Source organism: Mirounga angustirostris, unplaced genomic scaffold (genome assembly GCF_029215605.1).
Source record: "Mirounga angustirostris isolate CCGP_5_RB_7025 unplaced genomic scaffold, mMirAng1.0.hap1 SCAF_1, whole genome shotgun sequence".
In the NCBI taxonomy this organism is placed as follows: domain Eukaryota; kingdom Metazoa; phylum Chordata; class Mammalia; order Carnivora; family Phocidae; genus Mirounga; species Mirounga angustirostris.
Window position 1 is genome coordinate 70,130,487 of NW_026991709.1, and position 21,236 is coordinate 70,151,722.

The 21,236-nt window shown below is 59.3% G+C and overlaps 1 protein-coding gene across 23 annotated transcripts in view; it reads right to left on the reverse strand.

The window, feature by feature from the left end:
- Nucleotides 1-509: 509 nt before the first annotated feature.
- TNK2 (tyrosine kinase non receptor 2) overlaps nucleotides 510-21,236 on the reverse strand; it is a 47,038-nt gene continuing 26,311 nt past the window's right edge. For 9 of the 23 annotated variants that reach the window (XM_064574987.1, XM_064574858.1, XM_064574883.1 and 6 more), the window contains 15 exons: nucleotides 18,932-19,112; nucleotides 17,799-17,869; nucleotides 15,653-15,874; nucleotides 14,479-14,631; nucleotides 13,702-13,979; nucleotides 12,146-12,272; nucleotides 11,586-11,732; nucleotides 11,413-11,507; nucleotides 6,435-6,629; nucleotides 4,941-5,032; nucleotides 4,255-4,374; nucleotides 2,270-3,624; nucleotides 2,070-2,165; nucleotides 1,767-1,894; nucleotides 510-1,337 (listed from right to left, as the gene is read on the reverse strand). In XM_064574987.1, the coding sequence (XP_064431057.1) occupies nucleotides 1,331-1,337; nucleotides 1,767-1,894; nucleotides 2,070-2,165; nucleotides 2,270-3,624; nucleotides 4,255-4,374; nucleotides 4,941-5,032; nucleotides 6,435-6,629; nucleotides 11,413-11,507; nucleotides 11,586-11,732; nucleotides 12,146-12,272; nucleotides 13,702-13,979; nucleotides 14,479-14,631; nucleotides 15,653-15,874; nucleotides 17,799-17,869; nucleotides 18,932-19,094 (3,249 nt within the window). In that variant the 5' untranslated portion in view covers nucleotides 19,095-19,112 and the 3' untranslated portion in view covers nucleotides 510-1,330. The other 14 variants (XM_054504243.2, XM_045903057.3, XM_054504245.2 and 11 more) reach the window with 10 other exon arrangements.

Here is a 21,236-nt window from a genome sequence, read left to right on the forward strand (position 1 = left end):
AAGGGGCCTGGTTAAATAGAACCAGGAACCCCAAACAAGAATGGCTAGGAACTCTTCAAAATACTGTAAGCAAAAAACAAAACAAAACAAAACAAGACTGATGCTGAAGGCAGCCTCTGGGCAGCTGCCCCCTCCCCTGCCCAGAGACTTCACTATACACGCCTCGATACCTTCTGAGTTTTGTACCATATGAAATATTCAGAAAAACAAAATTAAAGTATACATTGAAGCTTTCCTTGTTACAGAAGTTTCTGGCTTAGCTCCAGCTCTCTCCTGCAGTACACCCTGCCTCCTGGGAACTCGAGAGCAAGAACATGGGCACTGTGAGACTCAGCCCCTCTACCAGCCCTGAAGGGCAGGGGGAGCCCTGAGGGTCACCCCGGCCGCACTTCCGCCCTCTGCCCACAGGTGGCGCCCCAAGGCCGGCTGCCTGACAGATGGTGGCCTGGGAAGCCCTGGGGCCTCGGGCTGCTGACCAGGAGGCAAAGAAACAGGCAGGCACAAGTAAGTAACATAAAATAGAAACGAGCTTTATTTCTCTGGAAGAAGCAGGGAGCCACAGCTGGGGCAGCAACTTTAGCGGCAGGGGCTGGCAGGAAAACAGGGAACAGCACAGGGGAGGGGCTGGGTCAGAGAGGAAGCTCTGGTGTCCCTCCAGGGCAGCTGCCCCCCTTGGTCTCCTGCCAACCCTGGGGCCTTGGGCCCTGGTCCCTGCCACAGAACAATCTGGCACCCTTGCTCTGCTTCCAGAGCCACTTAGGGCTACTTCCAGGCACAAGATCCTAAGACCAGCCAAGTCCCAGAACGAACGTATCCACAGTGAGGTCACAAATCACATTCTCTCCGACACCCCAACGGCCCACCAGGGGATCCCTGGAGAAGGGCGCTCCCCTGGGGAGGTCCTGCTGGGTGCTGGTCCACCTTTCTGTGCGGCCAACACAACCTCCCTGCGCGGGTCAAGCCTGGCTTCCCTGCGGGCAAGAGCCTGGGGACACGCTCCAGCCACAGGCCCCACACCAGGGGTTGGAGCCCGAGGCAGGCCGGCTGCAGGGCCTGCTGGGGCCACCACCAGGCCTGCCTTCACAGGGCTTCTTCCCGTCCCTTGGCTGAGGGCACCAAGGGCTGATCCAAAGCTGCAGGGACAGCACTGGGTGAGGGAGGGACGGCAAGGCGGGGCTCCCAGTCTCCTGCTGCCTTGGCCTTGCTCGGCCACTAGGCACAGCGAGTGGCAGCAGGTCCTCCAGACCCAGATGGGGTGTCTCCTCGCCCTTGTCAGATGGACAGGCTCAAGTGATTCCTTCAAGGCAGACCCTCTGGCTCTCCGGACATCTCAGCGCCTAAAGATGGGAAACAACCAGAGAGCCCCTCTATCAACAGAGTAGGGAGCGTCTAAGGTGAGTGGGCACAAGAGGGCCTCTTGATGCTAGACTAATCAGTTGAAAAGTCGGCAATAATTTTGGAATTTATCATCCTGGGATGCCTTTAATCTTTAATAATAATAATAAAGAGAACAGTATTGCTCATTAGACTATCAGAGGGTGACAGGCATGGTAAACAACCCCACCACTCATCAGTTCGTTTGAACCAAGGGGCTAAAAAGTCTGATGCACTTAGGAGAAACAGTGTCCCCCCAGAGCTATCTGCATCCCGGCATCGGGGCTGGGGAGCCCCATGTTCCCTGGCCGTGCGTGGCCCGCGAGGTGCCGGGCTACCCCCTAGCACAGTATACTCCGGGACATGGCTCCTCGGGCCCGGGACTCACTCACTTGTGGTGGGCGGGGCCGCAGGGGCCTAGGAGGTGGCAGCCGGCTTGCTCCAGGTTCCAGTCACACATCTCCAGCACTTTGTGGCACTCACTTCGCGGCCGCAGACCCAACCCGAAGAGCTGCTCCACCTGAGGAGCAGAGGGGGGGGCGCCATGGGACACACTGGGGCCAAAGGGCACCGGCCACGGGTGGGGGCAGAGGAGAGCCAGAGGCAGGCTGGCGGGGAGGGGCGAGGGGAGGTGAGAGCAGCGGAACCAGTCCTCAGGGTCCCTGAAAGCCAGAGCAGGCAGGAGGTGGCGGTACCTTCAGATACTGGGCAGCCCGCTGCACGCTCCAGCTGTGGCTCTGCAGGGCCGCCTGGCACTCCTCTGTGGTCACCCCATGCACCATGGCCTGCAGCTGGGCACACCCGCCCACCGACCCGTCAGCACCACTTGGGCCCGCTCCTCTGGGGCCCTGGGGGGGCCCTGCCCCTCCGTCCGGCAGCCAGGCCCGGTCCTCACCATCTGGATCTTGTCTGCCGGCCGTCCAGCCTCTGGCCCGTCCCCAGGGCAGCCCCTCTGTGGCAGCCGCGCCGTGGCCCTCGGGGCTGGTGGCCGGGCCCCTGGGTTGCTGTTGTTGGCGGAGAAGTTGGCCTTGGGGTCTGGGGCGGCCTGGGGCATCGGTCGGACAGTGGCCGTGGGGGCGGCAGGGGCTGGGGTGCTGGGCGGGGGCAGCAGCAGGGGCACAGGCAGGGGGGCCGGCTCTTCAGGGCTCTGGGCCTCACGCAGGAAGCGCTGATAGCGGTCCAGGTAGGGCGGGCGCTCGGGCAGCAGGTAGTAGTGGGTGTTGCTGACCTTCTTGCCGTCGCGGACAATGGGTAGGATGCAGGGACCAGCCCGAGGGCCGGGTGCCTGGATCACTTGGGGCGTGGCGTACTTGGGGTCGGAGGCAAAGCTCTGGGTGGTGGGCATGGTCTTTCCCGGTGAGCTGGAGAGCCGGGGTGGCAGCGGGGAGCTTCCAGGTGGTACCAGGGGGCTAGGGGTCCTCGAGCCTTGAGGGGACAGGGGCTCTCGGGGAGGCACCCGGGGAGGAGAGGCAGGTCGAGGCCACCGCCCTACCTCCTCCTCGCCTGAGGGGGCCGGAGACAGCTCGCCACGTGGGCGAGTGGGCCTCGGGGGGATGGGCACGCGGGGGGGCACCTGGGGCTTGTCCTCACCCGCTGGGGCCGGGCCAGGAGAAGGGCCCAGGGAGCCCGCCGGGACCTGCAGCTGCCGCATGCACTCCTGCTGCAGCGCCTGGAAGATCTCTGCGGTCTGGGCCGAGCTGGGCGGCTTGCCCCCACCCTGGGGTGGGAGGAACAGATTGTCCTCCAGGGGAGGGAGCAGCTGCGCCTGCTCAGGCACAAAGGCGTAATTGGTTTCACCCTGGCTGGGCCCAGCACAGACCCCTGCACCCACCAGGGTGCTGTTGATGGAGCAGACCTCAAAGTCCTCCTCATCCTGGGCCACATCGTCGTAGGCAGGAGGCGGGGGCAGCGGGCGTGCGTCCCAGTCCACCACAGGCGTGGGGTGCAGGGGCCGGGGCAGGGCCCGCGTGGGGCTCTGCGGCGGGGTCTTGTCCAGTAAGGAGCAGGCGTCCATGGCCAGCTGCGCCAGCGAGGGTGCGCAGGGCCGTGGGGTGGGCACGATGGGCTCCTCGCCAAAGTCAATGAGCGTGACCTCGCCCCCGCCACCACGACCCGCCTTGGTGCCCGGCACCCGAGCGGAGGGCTTCGCTAGCCACAGCCCACGGGTCAGGGCTGGTTTCCGGAGGCCCAGCCTCTTGAAGTCGCTGGACAAGGGGTCCTGGTCCTCACTCACGGGGTCGTAGGTTGGCTCTAGGATAGAAAGGAAGACCCCGACAGGAAGGCAGTGTCAGGCAGGGGGACAGGGGAAGAGGGGCAAGTATCTTCCACCAACTCCCCACTCCCACTGCCCCCGGCTGCCAAAATTCTCAATGCACACCAACCCTATTCAAACAGGAGGACAGAACCTGCTCCGGACACTGTCAGCTCTCCACGGGGGCTGATGAGCCCCTGCCTCCATCTCAGCTACAGCAAGCAACACCCCACAGCTGCCCGACACACAAGACCCCAAAAAGCTCGGGCTCCTGGGCCCCGGTTAGTCATCGCTTCTCCCCACCCCATTACAGCACACCATTAGTGCAGGCTGGGGGCCATGGGCAATCGCCCACCGTCCAGGGCAGCAGGCGCTGTCCTTGCAGAGCACAGAACTCCTGACCAAGCACCACGAAGGCCCAGCCACAGCCTCCGCGGGTCCCAAAGGGAGTGGGGCAGGGCCAGGTGATGGCGGAGAGGTGGGCGCTCGGACCACACCCTTGGTCCAGAAGCCCAGGCTTTTGGGGGCCAGGGGGAGAGGCAGGCATGCTGGGCCAGGTCAGCGGCAAAAGCTCACAGCAACACACCCCACGTCCCCTCCCACCCAGCCAGCCCACCAGGGCTCTGTACCTTCCAGGAGAGGAGGAATGAGAGGAGAGAGGGGACGGGGGCAGGGGCCAAGGCATCGCGAGCAGCCCCACTTACTCTGAGCGAAGATGGCAGGCTGAGGTGGGCGAGGTGGAGGCTCCCCTGCAAGAAAGGCCATGCGGAGAGTAGAAGGGGCAGAGCAGGAGAGACAGAGGACAGGGGAGGGAAGACAGCCAGACGAGAGGGCAGAGTGTGGAGAGAGACAGAGAGAGGGCAGTGAATAGGGGTGCGTGAATGTACAAACCCAACAGCAAGGGGAAGCAGTAGGGCGGCAGGATGGGGGGAACCGTGTTCCGGAACGACAGGCACAGGATCCGGGAGATGGATGAGGCCCCTGGCCAGCGTGCAGCCCGTGGGGTGGTTTTGGCTCGGGAGAGGACAGCAGGATTAGGGGGAGTGAGGAAAGCCAGGATCTGAGCATGGCGGGGAGGAGGGAGGAGGGAAGCTGAGGTGGGCAGGCCAACACAGGACTGGCCGAGGATGCCCACCTCGGCGGATACAGCTGCCTCTCATCTTCCACCCCACAGCCAGCCGGAGCCAGGGCACAGCTGTCCCCCTGCGGCCCTGACCCAACTGTCCCTGAGCCAGAGCAGCCGGCTCGGCGCGCCCAGAGGGGACAGTGCCTCTTCCTGGGCAGCTGACAAACTTGGGGGGAGCTGGGCTCTTACTTTTCACCCTTCCTAGATGCTGGGTGGGTCGGGAGGTGCTCAGTTCCACGCTCAGCAGGTCAGGGGGATCCATGGGGTTTCCCAGGTACAGTCTGTGGGGGAGACAACCGGGTCAGGGGGGGAGGCTGGGGGAAGGGTGTGCAGTGATGACAGCTGGGAAACCTCAGGAGGAGAGACCCAGGGCCAGGCAGAGAATAAAAACCCGAGTGCGTGCAGGGAATCATCTTGTCCAAGCCCCCACAGAGCTGGGTCGGGAGCATAGGCCTTCCAACTCCCCGCAGCTCCCCGAAGACCATATGCAGGGGACGTGTCATGGAGAGAGGGCAGGGCAGAAGTCCTTACTGCAGGCTGAAAGGCCCGGGCCGAAGGGGCTCCGAGAATACCCCCCAGGAGCAGCGCTGGCCGTCTGCAACTGTCAGGGCCCCCCCGCCGCACCTGCAGCCACCTGCCGGCACTCTCCTTGGCCGCACCGGGCTGCACTACCCTGTCACGGTGGGCAGGAGGCACGCTCTAGCCCCACTGCCAGGTGGGAAGGGGCTGGGCCACCTGGCCTGCTCCCGATTCACCCTCTCCAGCCCTGTGCTGATTGTCAGGCCCCAGGACTTAGTCACTCGGCTGATTAAAGCCTGGAGGAATGGGGCTGGGCTGGCCACAGCACGCCAGGAGCAGGGCAGAGGGCGCCGGGCCTCCTTCTGGAGGGCGTCTACATACCTCGCCCCAATTCCCTCAGGCCCTTGCCTGGCTCTTGGGAGGTGAGAGCCACCAGCTGCTCTCCCAAGGCTTTGCGTTCTGGTGTGTGAGGGCAAGGGGGAAGGCCTGCTTCACGGTGCCTCTCAGGGCAGAACCGAACGTCCGAAGTCAGAGGAGAAAGGGCTGCCTGCAAGCCCCCTGGGGCCAGCAGAAAGGGGAGCTGCCAGGTGGCTCGCCGGGGCAGGGCGCTCAGGAAGTGACTAATTCTTCGCCATGTCCTCCCCAGATGCCCCCCAGTGACCTCATCCTTTCGCTTAAAGGGGACTGAACCCCCCTGCCAGGTACAGAGTGAGCAGGCAGGTGGGCGTGCTGCCTAACCTCCCTTCTGGAGTCTCCCCGCAGGGAGCTCTTTCTCTGCGCCCCCGGCTCCGAGAACACCAGCTCCCATGGCCGCTGGGCCAGCAGGCTCAGTCTCCAGGATTCCAGCAGCCGAGCGGAGAAGCTACTACACAAACACCAGGGAGCATGACCGCTCTCCTGCTGAACTCCTTCCAGAAGCTGTTCCCAAGTCCCAAGCAGTCCAAGGCTGCTGCGCCGGGGGGGCATTCCACCAAACAGAAGTGGGTCTCCATCCTCCGAAGCTCCTAACCCCAGTTCTGCCTGCAGGGAGCTTCTGGGCAGTAAAAGACCCTCTGCCCCACTGTTGTGACAAGGACGTTGGAAGCCAGCGAGAGCCTGTGTGCCCAGGGAGGGGCTGCTGACTCTGGAGCCACAGGTGACCGTCCCATCCCCAATCGCACTCACTCGTCAATCTTGTCGGGGAAACCCCAGCAGTGGCGGGGGTCACTGTCGCCATGTCCCGTGTGGATGAAGCTATTCTGCAGGGGTTGACTGATGTCCTGGGCCGACAGGCCAGCCACGGAGGTCACCACATTGCGCGGGAAAGGCCCCACACACAGCGTCCGCGTGTTCTGCCCACGCCACCAGTAATTTTCGGCCCTGCTCAAGAGAGATGACATGGTGAATGCTAGGGCATGGTGGGGGAGCCCCAGGGAGCAGGACCCTTTCCATACCAAGCTCTCTAGCCATGATATCTGACCACCTTGGCAGAAAGGGGCCCAAGGGCTACGGCCCTGAGACCAAGGGGGTGTGCCATGAGCCCGCCTGTCCCGCGACCGGTCACTCCCCGGGTACAGGACCCAGCTGTTTGCACACACCTTACCCCAAGATACCTAGGTGGGTCAGACAGCTTTTCCTGCAGTTTACAAATAAGGAAACAGGTTCAAAAAAGTGACAGGACTTGCCTACAGTTCCCAGACAGATCATAGCAGACCCAGGATTCAAACTCAGTTGTTACTCTGCAAGCCCAGCACCCTTACTATAAAGCTGCCTCACCTCCTTCCTCCTGGCAAGGCCTGGACCCCCCACCCTCTGGCCACCGGACGTTGCTCTTCAGCCCAGTTTCCTGGCATCCTGAGCTGCAGGGTCCAAAGGAGCACCACGGCCTGAGCACTGGACTTGGAGCCAAGCCCTCCAACCACACTATATCTCCTGCACACAGCCCCTCGTGCATTTGGAAGCACTCAAAGCAATCCATGCCATCCCATCAGCCCTTCTGTATCTCCAGTGCCTTCCACAACCTCTAGGCAGGGCTGTGGGCCCACCAGCCCCTCACTCTGATCTCAGACAGGAAACCTCTGCTGGTGTAGCCTAAGCCCGAGCCTGGGTTGGGGGTCAGGGCAGGAGGGGACCCTCCCGGACACTTCGAATGGCAAGCTGCGGCTTCTGCATCTGCCACTGGGATCACTCACACCTGACAATGAGGGCAGAATCTGAGCCAAGGCAGACGGAATGACAGCCTCATGCCGCTGTGGCAGATATGCGTGCGTACCCAGTCAACCCCCATCCGTGCAGCCAGGAGCGTAAAGGTCTCCTCCAAACTGGAGTCAGACCGCAGGAGCCAAGGCGGGATGGAGGCTGAGCTCCTGGACCCTCCTCCGAAAGGGGACGTGACCCACTGGGAGCAGCATGACCTCAAACCGCCTGCTCTGGAGATCACAAGTCGAACCCCATGAGTACAGCAGCGCTTGGGAAGCCGAGAGGTGGGGCAGGGAAGGGCTGGGAGCCCAGCCTCCCTATAAACAGGGCCGCTGACCAGCCCACCACCACACACAGCAACCCTGTGATTACACCCTGCCCTGGGGTGGGAAGGGCAGGAGAGGAAGGAAGAAGAGAGGACAACACCCAAGAAAGGACAAAGCCCATCGGAAAACAGCAGGGCCATTCCCAGGAGAGAAACGCCCCCCAGCACCGCAGCCCCTGGGGGCCGGTTGTGGTGGATGTCCTCCCATGAAGCAGGGGACCTTGTTGCTGCTCTCTCCCTCCCCCCTGTACCCACTGGCTCCCAGGGGTCCGCGTGCCTCTCCACGGACTTTCTCAGACACCCACCCCAGGCTGGACGTTGGACTCTGCTCTCCACCCATGTTCAGAGGCGCTCATTAACCTGGGTGAGAGAGGCGGCCAAGGTAGAGAGCTAGTTCAGCGGAGAACAGACTCATGTCCAAGGCCAGGTCCACCCTGTGACCATGTCCTCCCTGTGGACCCTGAGCAAGGCCAGACTGCCAGGAGGTCACTCCCTCCCTCCACCCCTTTCCTTTTGCCAGCACAGCCCAAGTCCTCACATAGTGGCTCCCTTGGACTGGCTTCGGAGAGCGAGAGACGCCAGTCCCCCTCCCTTTATTACAGGGACAGCCGAGGCAAGAGCCCCCATGCCTGCTGGGAATCCTGACATCATTTCCCACAAACACTGTGCTCCTGGGGGAGGTGAGCTGGGAATGCAGGGCACGTGTAAGAGAGAGAGACACCCTCGGGAGTCACATCCCAAGCACACTCAGAAGCAGCGTCCTCCCGACGAGGCTCAAATGTAACTCCTGAGATGGCCGATGCCCTACTGCGCTGCCCGCCTACCCCCTCTGAGGTTTGGTGGGACCTAGGTGTCGGCAGCTCAGAAAGGGAGGCCACCCTTCTCCCCCGGCCTGCCCTGGCCACACCCGCTCCCCCCACAAACAGACCAGAGTCCACAGCAACGGGAGGCTCAGGCCCACCATGGGCAGACGCTGCGGCGCAGGCAGAAGTCCCTGCGGGAAGAGAAAAGGGCCCAGCACCTCCAGCGTGAACTTCCTATTTCCTGCTGCCTGTCAGCATCCTGGGACAGGTAAGGAGTGGAGTGGCACCTGGGAAACCAAGGCCTGAGCTGAGAACTGCCTAAGGCTGCCCCTGCTCTATTTGGGACCAGCTTCTGGAAATTGCAGCCCCCCTGTCCCAGTCCTGGCCCAAGGTAGTCCAGTCCAGAAAGGGCTGATAAATGTTGCTTAAACATTCTGCTCAAAACATGGCCCCACTAACTTCTCTCTGAGCGACCCAGGCAGCCCTGGTTTCGAGGGACAACCCAGGCCCCTGCTTCCCCCTCCCCTACCTGCCACCGGAGGAAGAGGCTCCGGGGACCAGGCCAGGCCAAGGCCCCAAGATGGATTTCAAAACCTGTCTCCCGTCTCTGGTTCTATAAAATCGGAACATGAAAGTGCTGCTGGCCATCCCAGCTTCCAAGCAAGGCCCCCCCGGAAAAGACCCATTCGTCATTTGTCCCTCCATCTCGACAGCACCTCACAAGCTCGACAGAACATCTGGGTGTCCACTCTCTGCCCAATGCCTGGCGCCCCGAGAAGCACGGAGCCAGGGACGAGGGGATCCCAGACTCGACCTGGAAACGAACACCAGCACCGCTTCCACAAGGGGAATCCACGGTTGACGGAGGAGCAGACATAGAGCAGAGAGCCAGGCTAAGAGACGGGGAAGCAGAGACCCACACGTACAAGCCCAGAACCCAGAAGGCACAGGTGAACAGAGAGCCCCTCCACCCGGAGACATGGAGACAGCCAAACAAACACAGAGACATTTGGGCACCAAGAAAACAAGGGGGCAGAGCGAAAGCACCCAGGCCCACCCCCAAAGCCTCACCGGCCGTTGTGGCCTCCTGCCCCTCACCTCCCACCTCCTGAGCAGCTCCAGGAACCACCAGCAGGCACTGTGGTCCAAGTGGGCCGTGGCCCTGGAGGAGGAGCCCAGCGAGCCCACACTGGCAGGCAGCAGCAGGGCCTGGGACGCAAGGGTGGGGCAGGGCACGGCCACAGTGCCTCCCAAGAGGAGTGGCTCCCCCAGGGCCCCACCTGCTGCCCGCCTAGCTCTGGTGGTAACCCAGGGCACCAGCTCCAGAGACACACAGCCCAGAACACAAGGAGCAACTGAGTCACCCCCTGGGGAACACTGGGCCCCCACTGACAGCAAGGGATGGGGGGAAATAAAGACCCGAGGGCTACGGTGCACAAGAAGGATCAGGTCCAAGGTCCTCGGGCTCCTGGAGGTGGGAATAGGTATAGGTCCAGACTTTTGACTTAAGGCCCTGCCATGCCCCCCCCCAGACAGGCCCTCACCCTAACCTTCCTATTTCCAAGAATGTTCCCCAGACAGCCATGCCTATAGTCCCGTCTGGTCCCCAGCCCCAAACTCACAGACTATCTTCCTTCCTGACCCCTGTGCCTCTCTCCTCCTAGAAGCTTTCTGCTTTTCTGCACTAACTCCCCAAACCTCCACCCCCACAACTCATTGCTATGTCCTTTGTATTCCCAGATACTGGGCCCAAAGGCTAGGGGAGCCCTGGTCTGGGGAAGAGGTGCTGGGGCCACAATGAGGGCAGGTCATGTTCCTCCAGAACCACCCTGGGCTCCAAGGCCTACTCCATCACTCTGACTCAACCTAGAGCTCTCCTCTCTTACCAACCCCCATGAGGCACAGGATTTAACTAAAAGCCCCAGACCCCCAAACCTGAGGCCCGGGTAGAAAGGGCTCTGTGGGAAGCGACCCCTGCCCCTATCCCTGCCTGGCTCTGAGTCACAGAAGCTGGGAGCACAGGGGATTTCCTCTGCCTTGCTCCTCTTCCTGGTCCTCCATGCTCACCCCCTACCCCAAAGGCACCTCAAGCCTGCCCTGCCCCAACCAGTTTCTCAGCCACCCTGGGGATCAGATAACAGAGGGTGGGGTGAGTGGTGGGTAGGGCCTCCTGGGCAGAAGGGCTTCAACAGGGGCTGCAGGAAGGAGACATGACTCAGGGCCTGGAGGCAGAGACAAGCATCCGAGGTGTCTGGCAGGGGGAGGGGTCAGGAACAGAGGGCCCTGGGAGGGGGACTGGGGGCGAAGGAGCCCAGGTGGGCAGCCCAGCAGAGAACGGAGGGGAGCCCCCGAGGGGGCAGTGGGGCTCAGTGGGAGGACAGAGGCTGCCAGGAAGATGGTGGGTTGCTCTGGGGTACTCATAGGCACCCAGGTGGGCAGTCAAGAGTCCCTGGAGGAGGCGGCGGGAAGGGAAGGGAGAGAAGATGAGAGGAATGTTCAGGAGCTCCAGAGTCCCTAGTCGTGGCCCTGAGGCCCAGCTGAGCCACTTCCTAGGCCTCACCATATGGCAGCTTGGCTCTGACCCACACAGCCAGGGCCGGAGCCTAGTGGGAAAAGGGTAAAGGAGGTGGTGCTGGGCAGGGAAATTCCCTTGGAGCAGAGGCATCTGGTACTTAACCCCAGGCGCTCCAGAGTGAAGCCAGGCCCGTCCTCCCCTTACTGCACGGCCTGCGACGTCATGGGAACCCTGGAGGCAGAAGAGCGCTCAGCCAGCAGGCCTCTCCATCCCCACCCTGCACCCTTCAAGGCAGTGCAGGCGTGGCCCCGCACTCCCTACCTTCCCTCGATGACGGTGATGACGTCGTTCATCTGGATGTGCAGTTTGTCTGGTTCCTCAAAGTCCTGAAGGGCCCGCATGTCCGTGGGCTGGGCCTGGGGGCAGAGACAGGTCCAGCCTGGGACTGACGCCTGCCTAGATATCCCAGCCCCGGGGCGCAGACGGGCCCTCACCTCCAGCAGGAAGTCCCGCAGGGCCACAAAGGTGGGCCTGTCCTCGGGCTTGTGGGCCCAGCACTGCACCATGACGTTGTAGACATCCTGGGGGCAGTCCTCCGGCCTCGGCAGACGCTCTCCCTCCTTGTCAATCTTATGCAGAATCTGGCGGTGGGGCGGTGCAGTTTGAGCACGAGCAGAGCACCCAGCTCTTCACTTCCCACCTGCCCTCCAGCCCATGGAACCACTGGAGCTGTGGGCTACCATGCCTGCACCCCAAAGAACAGGTGTGTCTCCAGGAACCTATCCCGGGGCCTCTGACCTTTAGCCCCTGGTTGGGGCCTCTGGGTAGGCGGCCATGGCAAGGAAAAGAATGAGAGCAAGCCCCAATCTGTCCCTCTCCTCACCACTGGGGGCCCCTCTCTCTGCTCAGCTATCTGAGCCGTCATGTGCCGACCCAGGGCAAGGGGGATGGGGATCCTAGCAAGTAAGAGCCAGTTCTGACAGGGGCAGGTTGGGAGCCAGGAATCCAATCAACCCCCACCCGTCCTGTAGGGAGCGCATCTCCAGCCCCTCACCTGACTGCCATTGAGGCCAATCCAGGGCTCCTGGCCATAGGTGAACATCTCCCACAGTGTGACCCCAAACATCCAGGTGTCACTGGCATGGGAGAAGGTGCGTGTCTTCAGGCTCTCAGGAGCACACCTGGCAGAAGCAGGGGTCAAACGGAAGGCCTCTCAGAGCATGCCCACCCACATCAGCCCAACGGACAGAAAACACTCACTCAACAACATGTTGGGAGCCTGTGGGCCAGGCTCAACAGTAGGTATTGGTGACACGTGTGAAGTGAACAGGGACAGGACTTACTGTGCGATGCACAGACTGGGAGAAAATCATCTATGCTCATGTCTTTATTCCCATGGAGGCTGGGCAGGACGAGGGTGAAGTCTGGTAGGTCAGGGAAGCAGTGGGGGCAGAGGTCAGAGGCTCCAGGAGTTGGTGAGGGAGAGGACAGGGGATAAAATCTCGGGCTGTTTTCTAATCGTGGTGGGAGGATGACAATTTCCGGATTTGGGGCAGGATCCTGGGACTTGGGTCATTTCAGCAGGAAGGCGTGGGTGGGAAATTTGGATAGGGCCTGGGGAAGAACCGAAATGGCTGGAAACAGTTACACCGGCTTCACCCAAATACCCCACACTCCCTCTGGGACTCCCTTTTGGGTGAGACAGAGAACCGCCACCGCAGTGAAGCCAGCAGGGGTATTCCCAGGGGTCTAAGGTGTGGAGTGACAGGGAAGCCGACCGAATGGAGAACCAGAGACTCTCTCCTGGGACTGGAAACCTGGCCCTGCCACTCGAAGGGGATGGGATCCAGGGACAGTCACTCAAGATCCCCAAGCCTCATGTTCTCATCTGTGAAACTCGAGTAACAATCATCTGCTCATCACACAGTGCTGTTGTAAGGGGACTTTATCATTTACCACCCAAACCAGGATGCTTGGGTATGAAGGGGGTGCTATTAATTGCTCCAGAATAACAGGCATAATCCGGAATGTGTGGTCACCCGACATATAAAATCAGTTATTAATTGGGGGGGGTGCATCCTGGGTTAGAAGGATTTTCTGGCAAGAACTAGACCTATTCCTCGCACCCCAAAGCAAGGGACCACACTCCTTCCGGTACGTCCAGAACCAATGGACCACAATGGTCTCAGCACAGGAGAAACTCACACAGGGGCCAGGGTGGGGCCAGGTACCCCCTTAGCATTCAGGTGAATGTCCCTGGTCAGCCTGCCAGGCCCGGCATGGTCCAGCCCTGCCTGTGGCTAGCTCTACATGGAACATACTTGCCAACCAGTCTGCCTGGCTAACTGCTGATATTTCAGGAGCTTCCCATGGAGTCCTCTAGGAAGCCTTTCCAAGCTCCCACAGCACGCATCCCTGTGCATTGCAGTATCCGGCACATGGGCCCAGAGAATTCCTAGATGGATGAGTGGATGAACTACACACAAGGGCACCCCAGGCCCAGAAAAGACAAAGGCTATGTGGTGAGACTCTGAGGCCTGGGGCACGCAGGGACTGGGATGGGGCAGGATGGGGTCCAGGCCCTATGAGGCGGCAGCACCTGTCCCTCACCAGGCAAAGGGCACCTTGCGATGCTCTTGCATGACATAGTGGTCGTCATTCTGGGGTAGCGCACGCATCAACCCGAAGTCCCCAATCTTGACCAGGTCACGGGTGGCCAACAGCAGATTTCGGGCAGCCAGGTCACGGTGAATAAAGCGCTTGGACTCCAGGTAGCCCATGCCCTCAGCCACCTGCACAGCATAGCGGCTCAGAGTACCCAGGAGGAAGTGGCCCTGGTGCTTTCGCAGCCGGTCCAACAGCGATCCAAGCGGTGCCAGCTCTGTCACCTGAAGCCACAGGGGAGGCAGGAGGAGTAAATGTGGCTGAGCCCTGCCCCTCCCTCAGTGCCCCATGCTCGGCTCCCAGTCCCTCTCCTGAAGGCCTGAGCCATGCTCCATGCTCCTTCCTGGCCTGTACTCTGGGGACCTCTAGGACTTCTCCAGCTTCCCCAAGCCTCTCCCTCCAGGTAATATGGGAACGGAGGCCCAGAAAGAAGCAACCCACAGAGGCTCAGATTAGAAATTCTAAAAATGAAACTCTAAGGCCAGCCCCTCCTATGAGTACAACTCTCTGCCAATGAGCACAAACAAAATCCAAAGATGGACCTGGGCTCCAGCGGACATGGTACCAGGCTAGGCCCCTAGGAGCCACTCTGCCATATCAGTGAGGGACCAAAGCGTCCTTCATCAGAATGGAGGGACGAAGCACAGCATAGGCGGGGGGATGGGCAGATCTGGGGCCCCAGAGACCCTGCCTGAGCACCCGTCCACCACCCGCAGCACTCACCATCTTCATGGGCGGCGTGAGCACCACACCATAGAGGCGAATGAGGTTGCGATGGTCAAGCGAGTGCATGGCGTTAACCTCCCGGATGAAGTCGTCCATGGCCTCAGGCTGGCTCAGCACGTCAGGCTTCAGGCACTTCACAGCCACACTCACCTGCCCAGAGTGGGGATGGAAAGGAGTCAGGACAGGCCCCAGGCCCCAACACTTGGAGGCCACCTGCTCCTCCCTCCAACTCAGTCCCAACAGCCCTGTCTTGGGTCTGCTCGTCTGGATAGGTGAGCACGTCACAGGGGCCTGTGGCCCGGCTGGAGCAGGGCAGCTTACTGACCTACCCTGGACCTCCCCTTCCTGGGACAACGCCCAGGTTAAATAGCAAACCTACAATAAGAGATGATCAGTGTGATGCGAGAATATTAAAATGTTGTCATAAAATGCAATACTAGAAATGTTTTCGGTGTGGAAGGAAAATGTTGTAAATAGAATGCCAAAAGGGGCACCTGGGTAGCTGGCTCAAATGGTTAAGCATCTGCCTTCGGCTCAGGTCATGATCTCCAGGTCCTGGGATCGAGCCCCACATCTGCTTTTCCCTCTCCCTCTGCCTCTCCACCCCCCACCCCCGCTTGTGCTCTCTCTCAAATGAATAGTCTTAAAAAAAAAAAAACCATATATATACATATATATGTATATATACACACTACATACATATATATAGCCAAAAAACGAACCTATGGTGAGAGAAATCAAAAGAGTGCTTCCCTTGGAGGAAGATACACTCAGTGGAAGGGGCAAGAGGGAGTCTTCTGGGGTGCTGGGACCGTTCTCTATCATGACTGGGGCAGCGGTTACATAGGCCCATGCATACGTAAAAATTCACTAGGCTGAAATAACTCTGCTTCCTCTGAGCGGGGGGATTACAAACCATTGTTTTCTTATTTTTAAAAAATTTCCAGTTTTATGATAAGTAAATTTTTATAATTGAAAAAAAAAAGAAACAGACATGTCAAGTTAAAGCTGAGCGTGGAATCCGGAGCACGCCCCTTTCGACCTGTGCCCAGCCCCATTCACATCCCAGTAGAGGGGAAAGATCTGCCTCAGAGGCAGAGTGAGGGGGACTCTGCCAGAGTCTCTTCGAGGCCTGTCCCTCCACCACACCCCACAGGACCCAGAAGCTCACCGTCTTCCCCGAGGGGGCGTCCCACTCGCCCCTGCGCACCACGCCAAAGGAGCCATCTCCTAGCTTCTCGAATAGATGCAGGTCCTTCTCCCCAATGAGGCAGGTGAGGCTCTGCAGGGGCCCCTCCCCTGCCGGGCCCCCTGGGGTGGGTGAGGTCTTCCGGAAGGTGCTCTGAGAGTGATGAGGGGGGAACTCAGCCTCCAATCGCTTTCCACTGAACACCTGTTTGAAAGCAGCCAGGGGCCAGACGGAAGCCTCAGGCGCCGGAGCTGGTCACTCAGTCCTGCCCCATAGGATCCTCGGCTAGGCCTCCAGAGGTCCTGGCTTTGCCAAAGTGCCAGGGGGCAGCCTGGCTGGAGGCCCTCCCCTCTTCCAGACCACACCCTCAAATGGGAATCCACAGTCTCAGTGTGGCCTCGGGGTATGTGCCAGAAATGGACTGACAGGCATGTGGCTTGTGACTGCTGTGGCCCCACACCCAGCTGCGGGGTCAGGGAGAGCCCAAAGCCACTCCAGACCCATCTACTGCACCACTTGTCCCTCCCTGTCCCCCTACCCAACACAGACTCCGGCCCCTAACCCGAGCAGATGGGCAGGAGCCCGAGGGGCCCTCCACAAACACCTCCCTTTCCATTTTTAGCCCTGGCCCCCTCTCTGGGGTGCCCATTTGGCGCTGTTTGTCTCCACCCTCCCTGGGGAGCTGACTGCCCTTCATCCTGCCAGGGGGAGAGGATAATTTGAGCCTGAGGTTGGACCGTGAATGTGTGTATGTGGCGGGAGCGGGGGGAGGGGGGGGTAGCGCAGATGAAGCAAGGTCTTGCTGGGGAAGGGCCTGGGAAGACAGCTGGGCTTCTGGAGGGGTGCCTAGAGCTGAGAGCTGAGAAAAGAAGGCTGGAGGGGACTCTGCAGCCTGGGCTATGGAGGGAAGGGGCCAAAGGTCAGGCCCTGAGTAGCAGAGTTGGCCCCGTCGATCTGACTTGGCCACCACCACTGGGGCATCCAAAGCCTTGGCCTCAGGCCACAGACTCTGTCCATTTGAGCCCCTGCCCCCCAAAGGTTGGCAGGGTCTTATCTGCATGGGGTAGGGGGTGTCTCCACTCTGAGGGCCTCTTCTAGCCACTGCTTTCCTCCCAGTAACTAAACTCCCTTATGTTTGCAAGCAGTGCTCAGCTAGCAAGGCCCTTCACAGCCTTTATCTCAAGGGACCTTCTCTACCACCCAGTGAGGTGAGCTGGACAAGTGCCACCAGCACTCTTGCTGAAGACCCTCAGGTCTAGAGAGGTTCACCGACCGACCTGAAGACTGCCTATGTGGTGGGTCCACGACCCCTGAATCCCGGCGCGCTGCACAGCTCTTCCCTCCTGCCTTCATCCGCCCAACAAACCCAGCCTTCCCTAAAACCTGGGCAAGGGACCAGGAGAGTGTCCCCAGAAAAGGCCACAGGCTCCCAAGAGACAGCCCCTTGGCCAGACCAGAGCCAGGAAATCTCTGCTGCCCAATCCTGGTCCAGCTGTTCTGCCCTGCCCACTCCCCTCACCCCCCACCCAGCCCTGAGGCCAGAAGCAGGGAGGGAAGGCCCTGGCTGGTTCACTTCCTCTCGCATTGTCTTCCAGACAATGGGCAAAGTTCCACTGAGTCAGAACAGGGACTCACCACTCACAGACCTAAATTAGGGCAAAGGGAGAAGGGGGGCAGGCTGTGGGGAAGGAAGCTGTGAGCAGGGCCAGATGACCAGAGAAACCCCTGCAGACTAGGGAGGGTGGGGGAGGAGGGGAGCGAGGCAAAGATGTCCCAGGTCCAGACAGTCCCCACCACTCTGCCCTGGACACTGGCCCCAACAGTCAGAGCAAGGGCTCAGGTTACGGCGCACCTGTCAGCGAGCGCCTGTTCCACGCCCAGCACGACTGCACAGCGGGAGGGGATGGGAAGCCACCGCGGTGCACAGGCTACTCACGTGCCATCTCTGGTGGGGATGAGACACTTAGCCGGGCAGTTCTACAAGCACCCTGCCCAGGAAGACCCTGGAGGAGGGAGGTCTGGACCAGGTACAGATTACACCTGCCTGGGAATGGGGGAGTTTCCCAGGACTGACATCACAGGGAGGCCTGCGAGGCTGCCCACCCCATCTTGCACCTCGTCCACGCACCTTGCTCATCCAAGACTTGCGTTTGCACATGGCCTTTCTCCTCTTCACCGCCTCCCATAACCGCCGCTGGCCTGTGGGGAAGGAAGGGGTTCAAATGTTAAGGTAGCTCACATCCCCCAGAGAAGCTGCCCGCCTGCATGCTTCCTTGGTCACCCTGGGGTGGTCCACTGCAAGGTACTGCCCAGCACAATGACACCAAGGAAACAGACCATTCCAACCCACCAGGGGCCACAGTTAACCAGACGGCACTCCACGTCTAGGCAGTGGTTCTTGAACTAGATGGAGGTGTTTAACCACCAAAATTGAACAGCAGTGGTCTTTTTCCAACTCTCAAGGAAAAAAAAAAAAAAAATCAAGGTAATGGGTAGAATTTGCCCAATTTTGAGTTTTTTTCTCCCATAAAATTTTTTTATGTTCCTGACATCAGATACCAACTATCCAAGCCAAAACTAGCATATGTCGATGTCTAATTTAGCATGTTATTATTTAGCTATTTTAAGTTGAATGTACTAGTAAGTTTCTAATGCTCTACAAGGAATACCATGGCTTCTAGATGTTACAATCAGTACTTTTAGGATAAATACATAGAAAAAAAATGAGTTCAGCTGATACAGCAGATCTTGGTGCACGGGAACGAGACAGAAGGAGCTCAGTCTACAGCAGATCTTTGAGAGACAGAGACAGATTAAGAGAAAATTAGCAAACCCTCTGAGGGTTTTTATCTTCTCGTGTTCATACGGGGCTCTCTGGACACTGACCCTGGCGTTCAGAATGATGAACCGGGCCGACTCAATGCCACAATCACAGCAGAGGAGGAGATGGAGGAAATGCATCCTCCAAATGTCTGAACAAGCCAAAAGGGGTGTGTGTTTAATCCTGAGTATCCAGAGCTAGAAGACTTCATTCTCCTCCAACTCCAGGTCACCCTTCCGACTGCCAACTGTCCTCCTGCGCTCATGGCGTGCGGCATCTACTGATGCCCCCTACCCCACCTTGGGGGCTCCTGGGCAGGCCACGGCCTCCCACCCGATGGAATAAGGGGGAGGGCTCTTCCATGCAGTTGGCAGTCCTAATGACAGAGGAGGTAAATGGTCAGTGGGGAAGCAACCGGCAAGGCCAATGGCCCCACCTACCGGGCCGGCCCATGCCAATCTTCTCCAGGTCCTCATTCTTGACATACTCAAAGTGGGACAGGCGGGTCACGTTGAGGTCATCGCGGAGCCGCAGGAAGTACTGTTGCAGCTGCACCTCGGACAGCAGCTCCAGCAGCCAGCCCGTGCCCTCCTCCGGCTGCATGCTGCTGCCCCCCAGCCTCTGTGGGGAGGGAAGAACAGCTCAGGGACCAAGGCGTGCAGGGAGGTAGCAGGCGAGCCCGCCCTGAGTGCCCTGGGCTCACCCACATCCTACTACGCTGCTTCAACGAAGGGCTCGAACCACCTTCTTGCTCCCCCAAACTGTACAGAATGCCCTGTACCCCTGGGCCCCTCTTCCCAGCAGCAACAAGGATGGAACTGGGACAGTTGCAATACAGCCCAAGCCCTGGCGTCGGGGTCTTAAGCCCAAACTTTGTAGTGACCGGAGATCAACCTCTCTGTTCTCAGAGCCACAAACCCTTTGAGAACCACAAAAACTACCGACTGTGCCTCCAGGAAAACAGACACATTCTTACTCATAAAGTTTGCATTAAAAAATTGGGGAGGAGTAGCAGGCTGGCTCAGTCCGTAGAACATGTGACTCTTGATCAGGGTTGTGAGTGGGAGCCCCACACTGGGTGTAAATATTACTTAAAAATAAAACATTTTTAGGGGCGCCGGGGTGGCTCAGTTGGTTAAGTGTCCAACTCTTGATCTCAGCTCAGGTCTTGATCTTAGGGTTGTGCGTTCAAGCCCCACACTGGGCTCCATGCTGGGTGTGGCACCTACTTAAAACAGATACATATTTTTAGTTGGGGGGTGGTGGTGCAGGGTCCCTTGAGACCCATCCATAGGTTCCCCAGACCTGAGGGACCCCAGAGAAAGCACTGTGGACCAGATGAGCTCTAAGTTCCACCCAATACCTGACATCACCAGAGCCTCTCCCCGCGGATCCAAAGACCATCCCACAGGAGACCGCTCGAGTGCCGTCAGGACCACACGAGTGGAAGACAAAAGGGGCGCAGACGCTGGGGTGGGCTTTTTTTTTTTTTTAAAGATTTTATTTATTTATTTGATTGATAGAGCACACACAAACAGGGGGAGCGGCAGGCAGAGGGAGAGGGAGAAGCAGGCTTCCCGCCGAGCAGGGAGCCTGATGCAGGGCTCGATCCCATGACCTGTGCCCAAGACAGATGCTTAACGACTGAGCCAGCCAGGCGCCCCTGGGGTGGGCTTTTAGATGCTGGCTCAAAGAGGCAGCCTTGCTTACCTCCCTCGACAGCTGTCACCGCAGACCGCTGCCCTGTGTTGTTAAAGCTTTCAATTTTTTCGGGCGCCTGGGTGGCTCAGTTGGTTAAGCGACTGCCTTCAGCTCAGGTCATGATCCCAGGGTCCTGGGATCGAGTCCCGCATCGGGCTCCCTGCTCTGCGGGGAGCCTGCTTCTCCCTCTCCCACTCCCCCTGCTTGTGTTCCCTCTCTCGCTGTGTCTCTCTCTGTCAAATAAATAAATAAATAAAATCTACAAAAAAAAAAAAAAAAAGCTTTCAATTTTTTCAAGAAATGCTGGAAATCTGAATCTAGATGTGAAATCTCGCCATTAAAATTCTTTTTGAAAAGGTAATATATGCACATGATAAAATATTCAAAAGGCACACAGGAGCCATGAAGTCTCATTCCCTGCCCTATTGCAGAGCCCCCTAGCCCCCCATCCCCAGAGCCAGCTGCCATAAAGGACTTCTAAATATCCTTCCAGACTGTTTTTCCCCCACACAAACATTCACCCATCAAGCACACCATTCTGTTCCTTGTTTTCACTTAACATTCTCCTGACTTTTTTAATTATGTCAACCAATTCAAGTTTGAAATACACACACACACACACACGTTCTGTGCTGGCCAAGCAAAACACAAGTGCAGGCTATCATCAGCCAATGGGCCACCAGTGAGCGACCTCTGACCTACACTCTCTGCGGCCCAGAGAAAGAGGACACAGGGGCACCCCTGAAACGAAGCAGCCTGACCCGCTGGACCCGAACCCATCCTTGTCCAAGTCAGACACCTCAGAGCTGAGGGCTGACCCGCATTCAGTCCCCCACCAAAGAAGACCCACAAGAGGGAAGAGGCCAGCGACCCCTCAACGCCCCCCCAACAAGTCAGAGGCGGTCTCGGCCCCCGGCTCTGATCACAGTGCGCACTCAGAGAAGCAGACTCTTGCAGCTCAGGCCTAGCATGCGCCACCTGCCCCGACAGCTCCTGGCGGCCAGTGCCAGGACTTCAGACCTTCCCAGGCAGCTCAGGACAGTA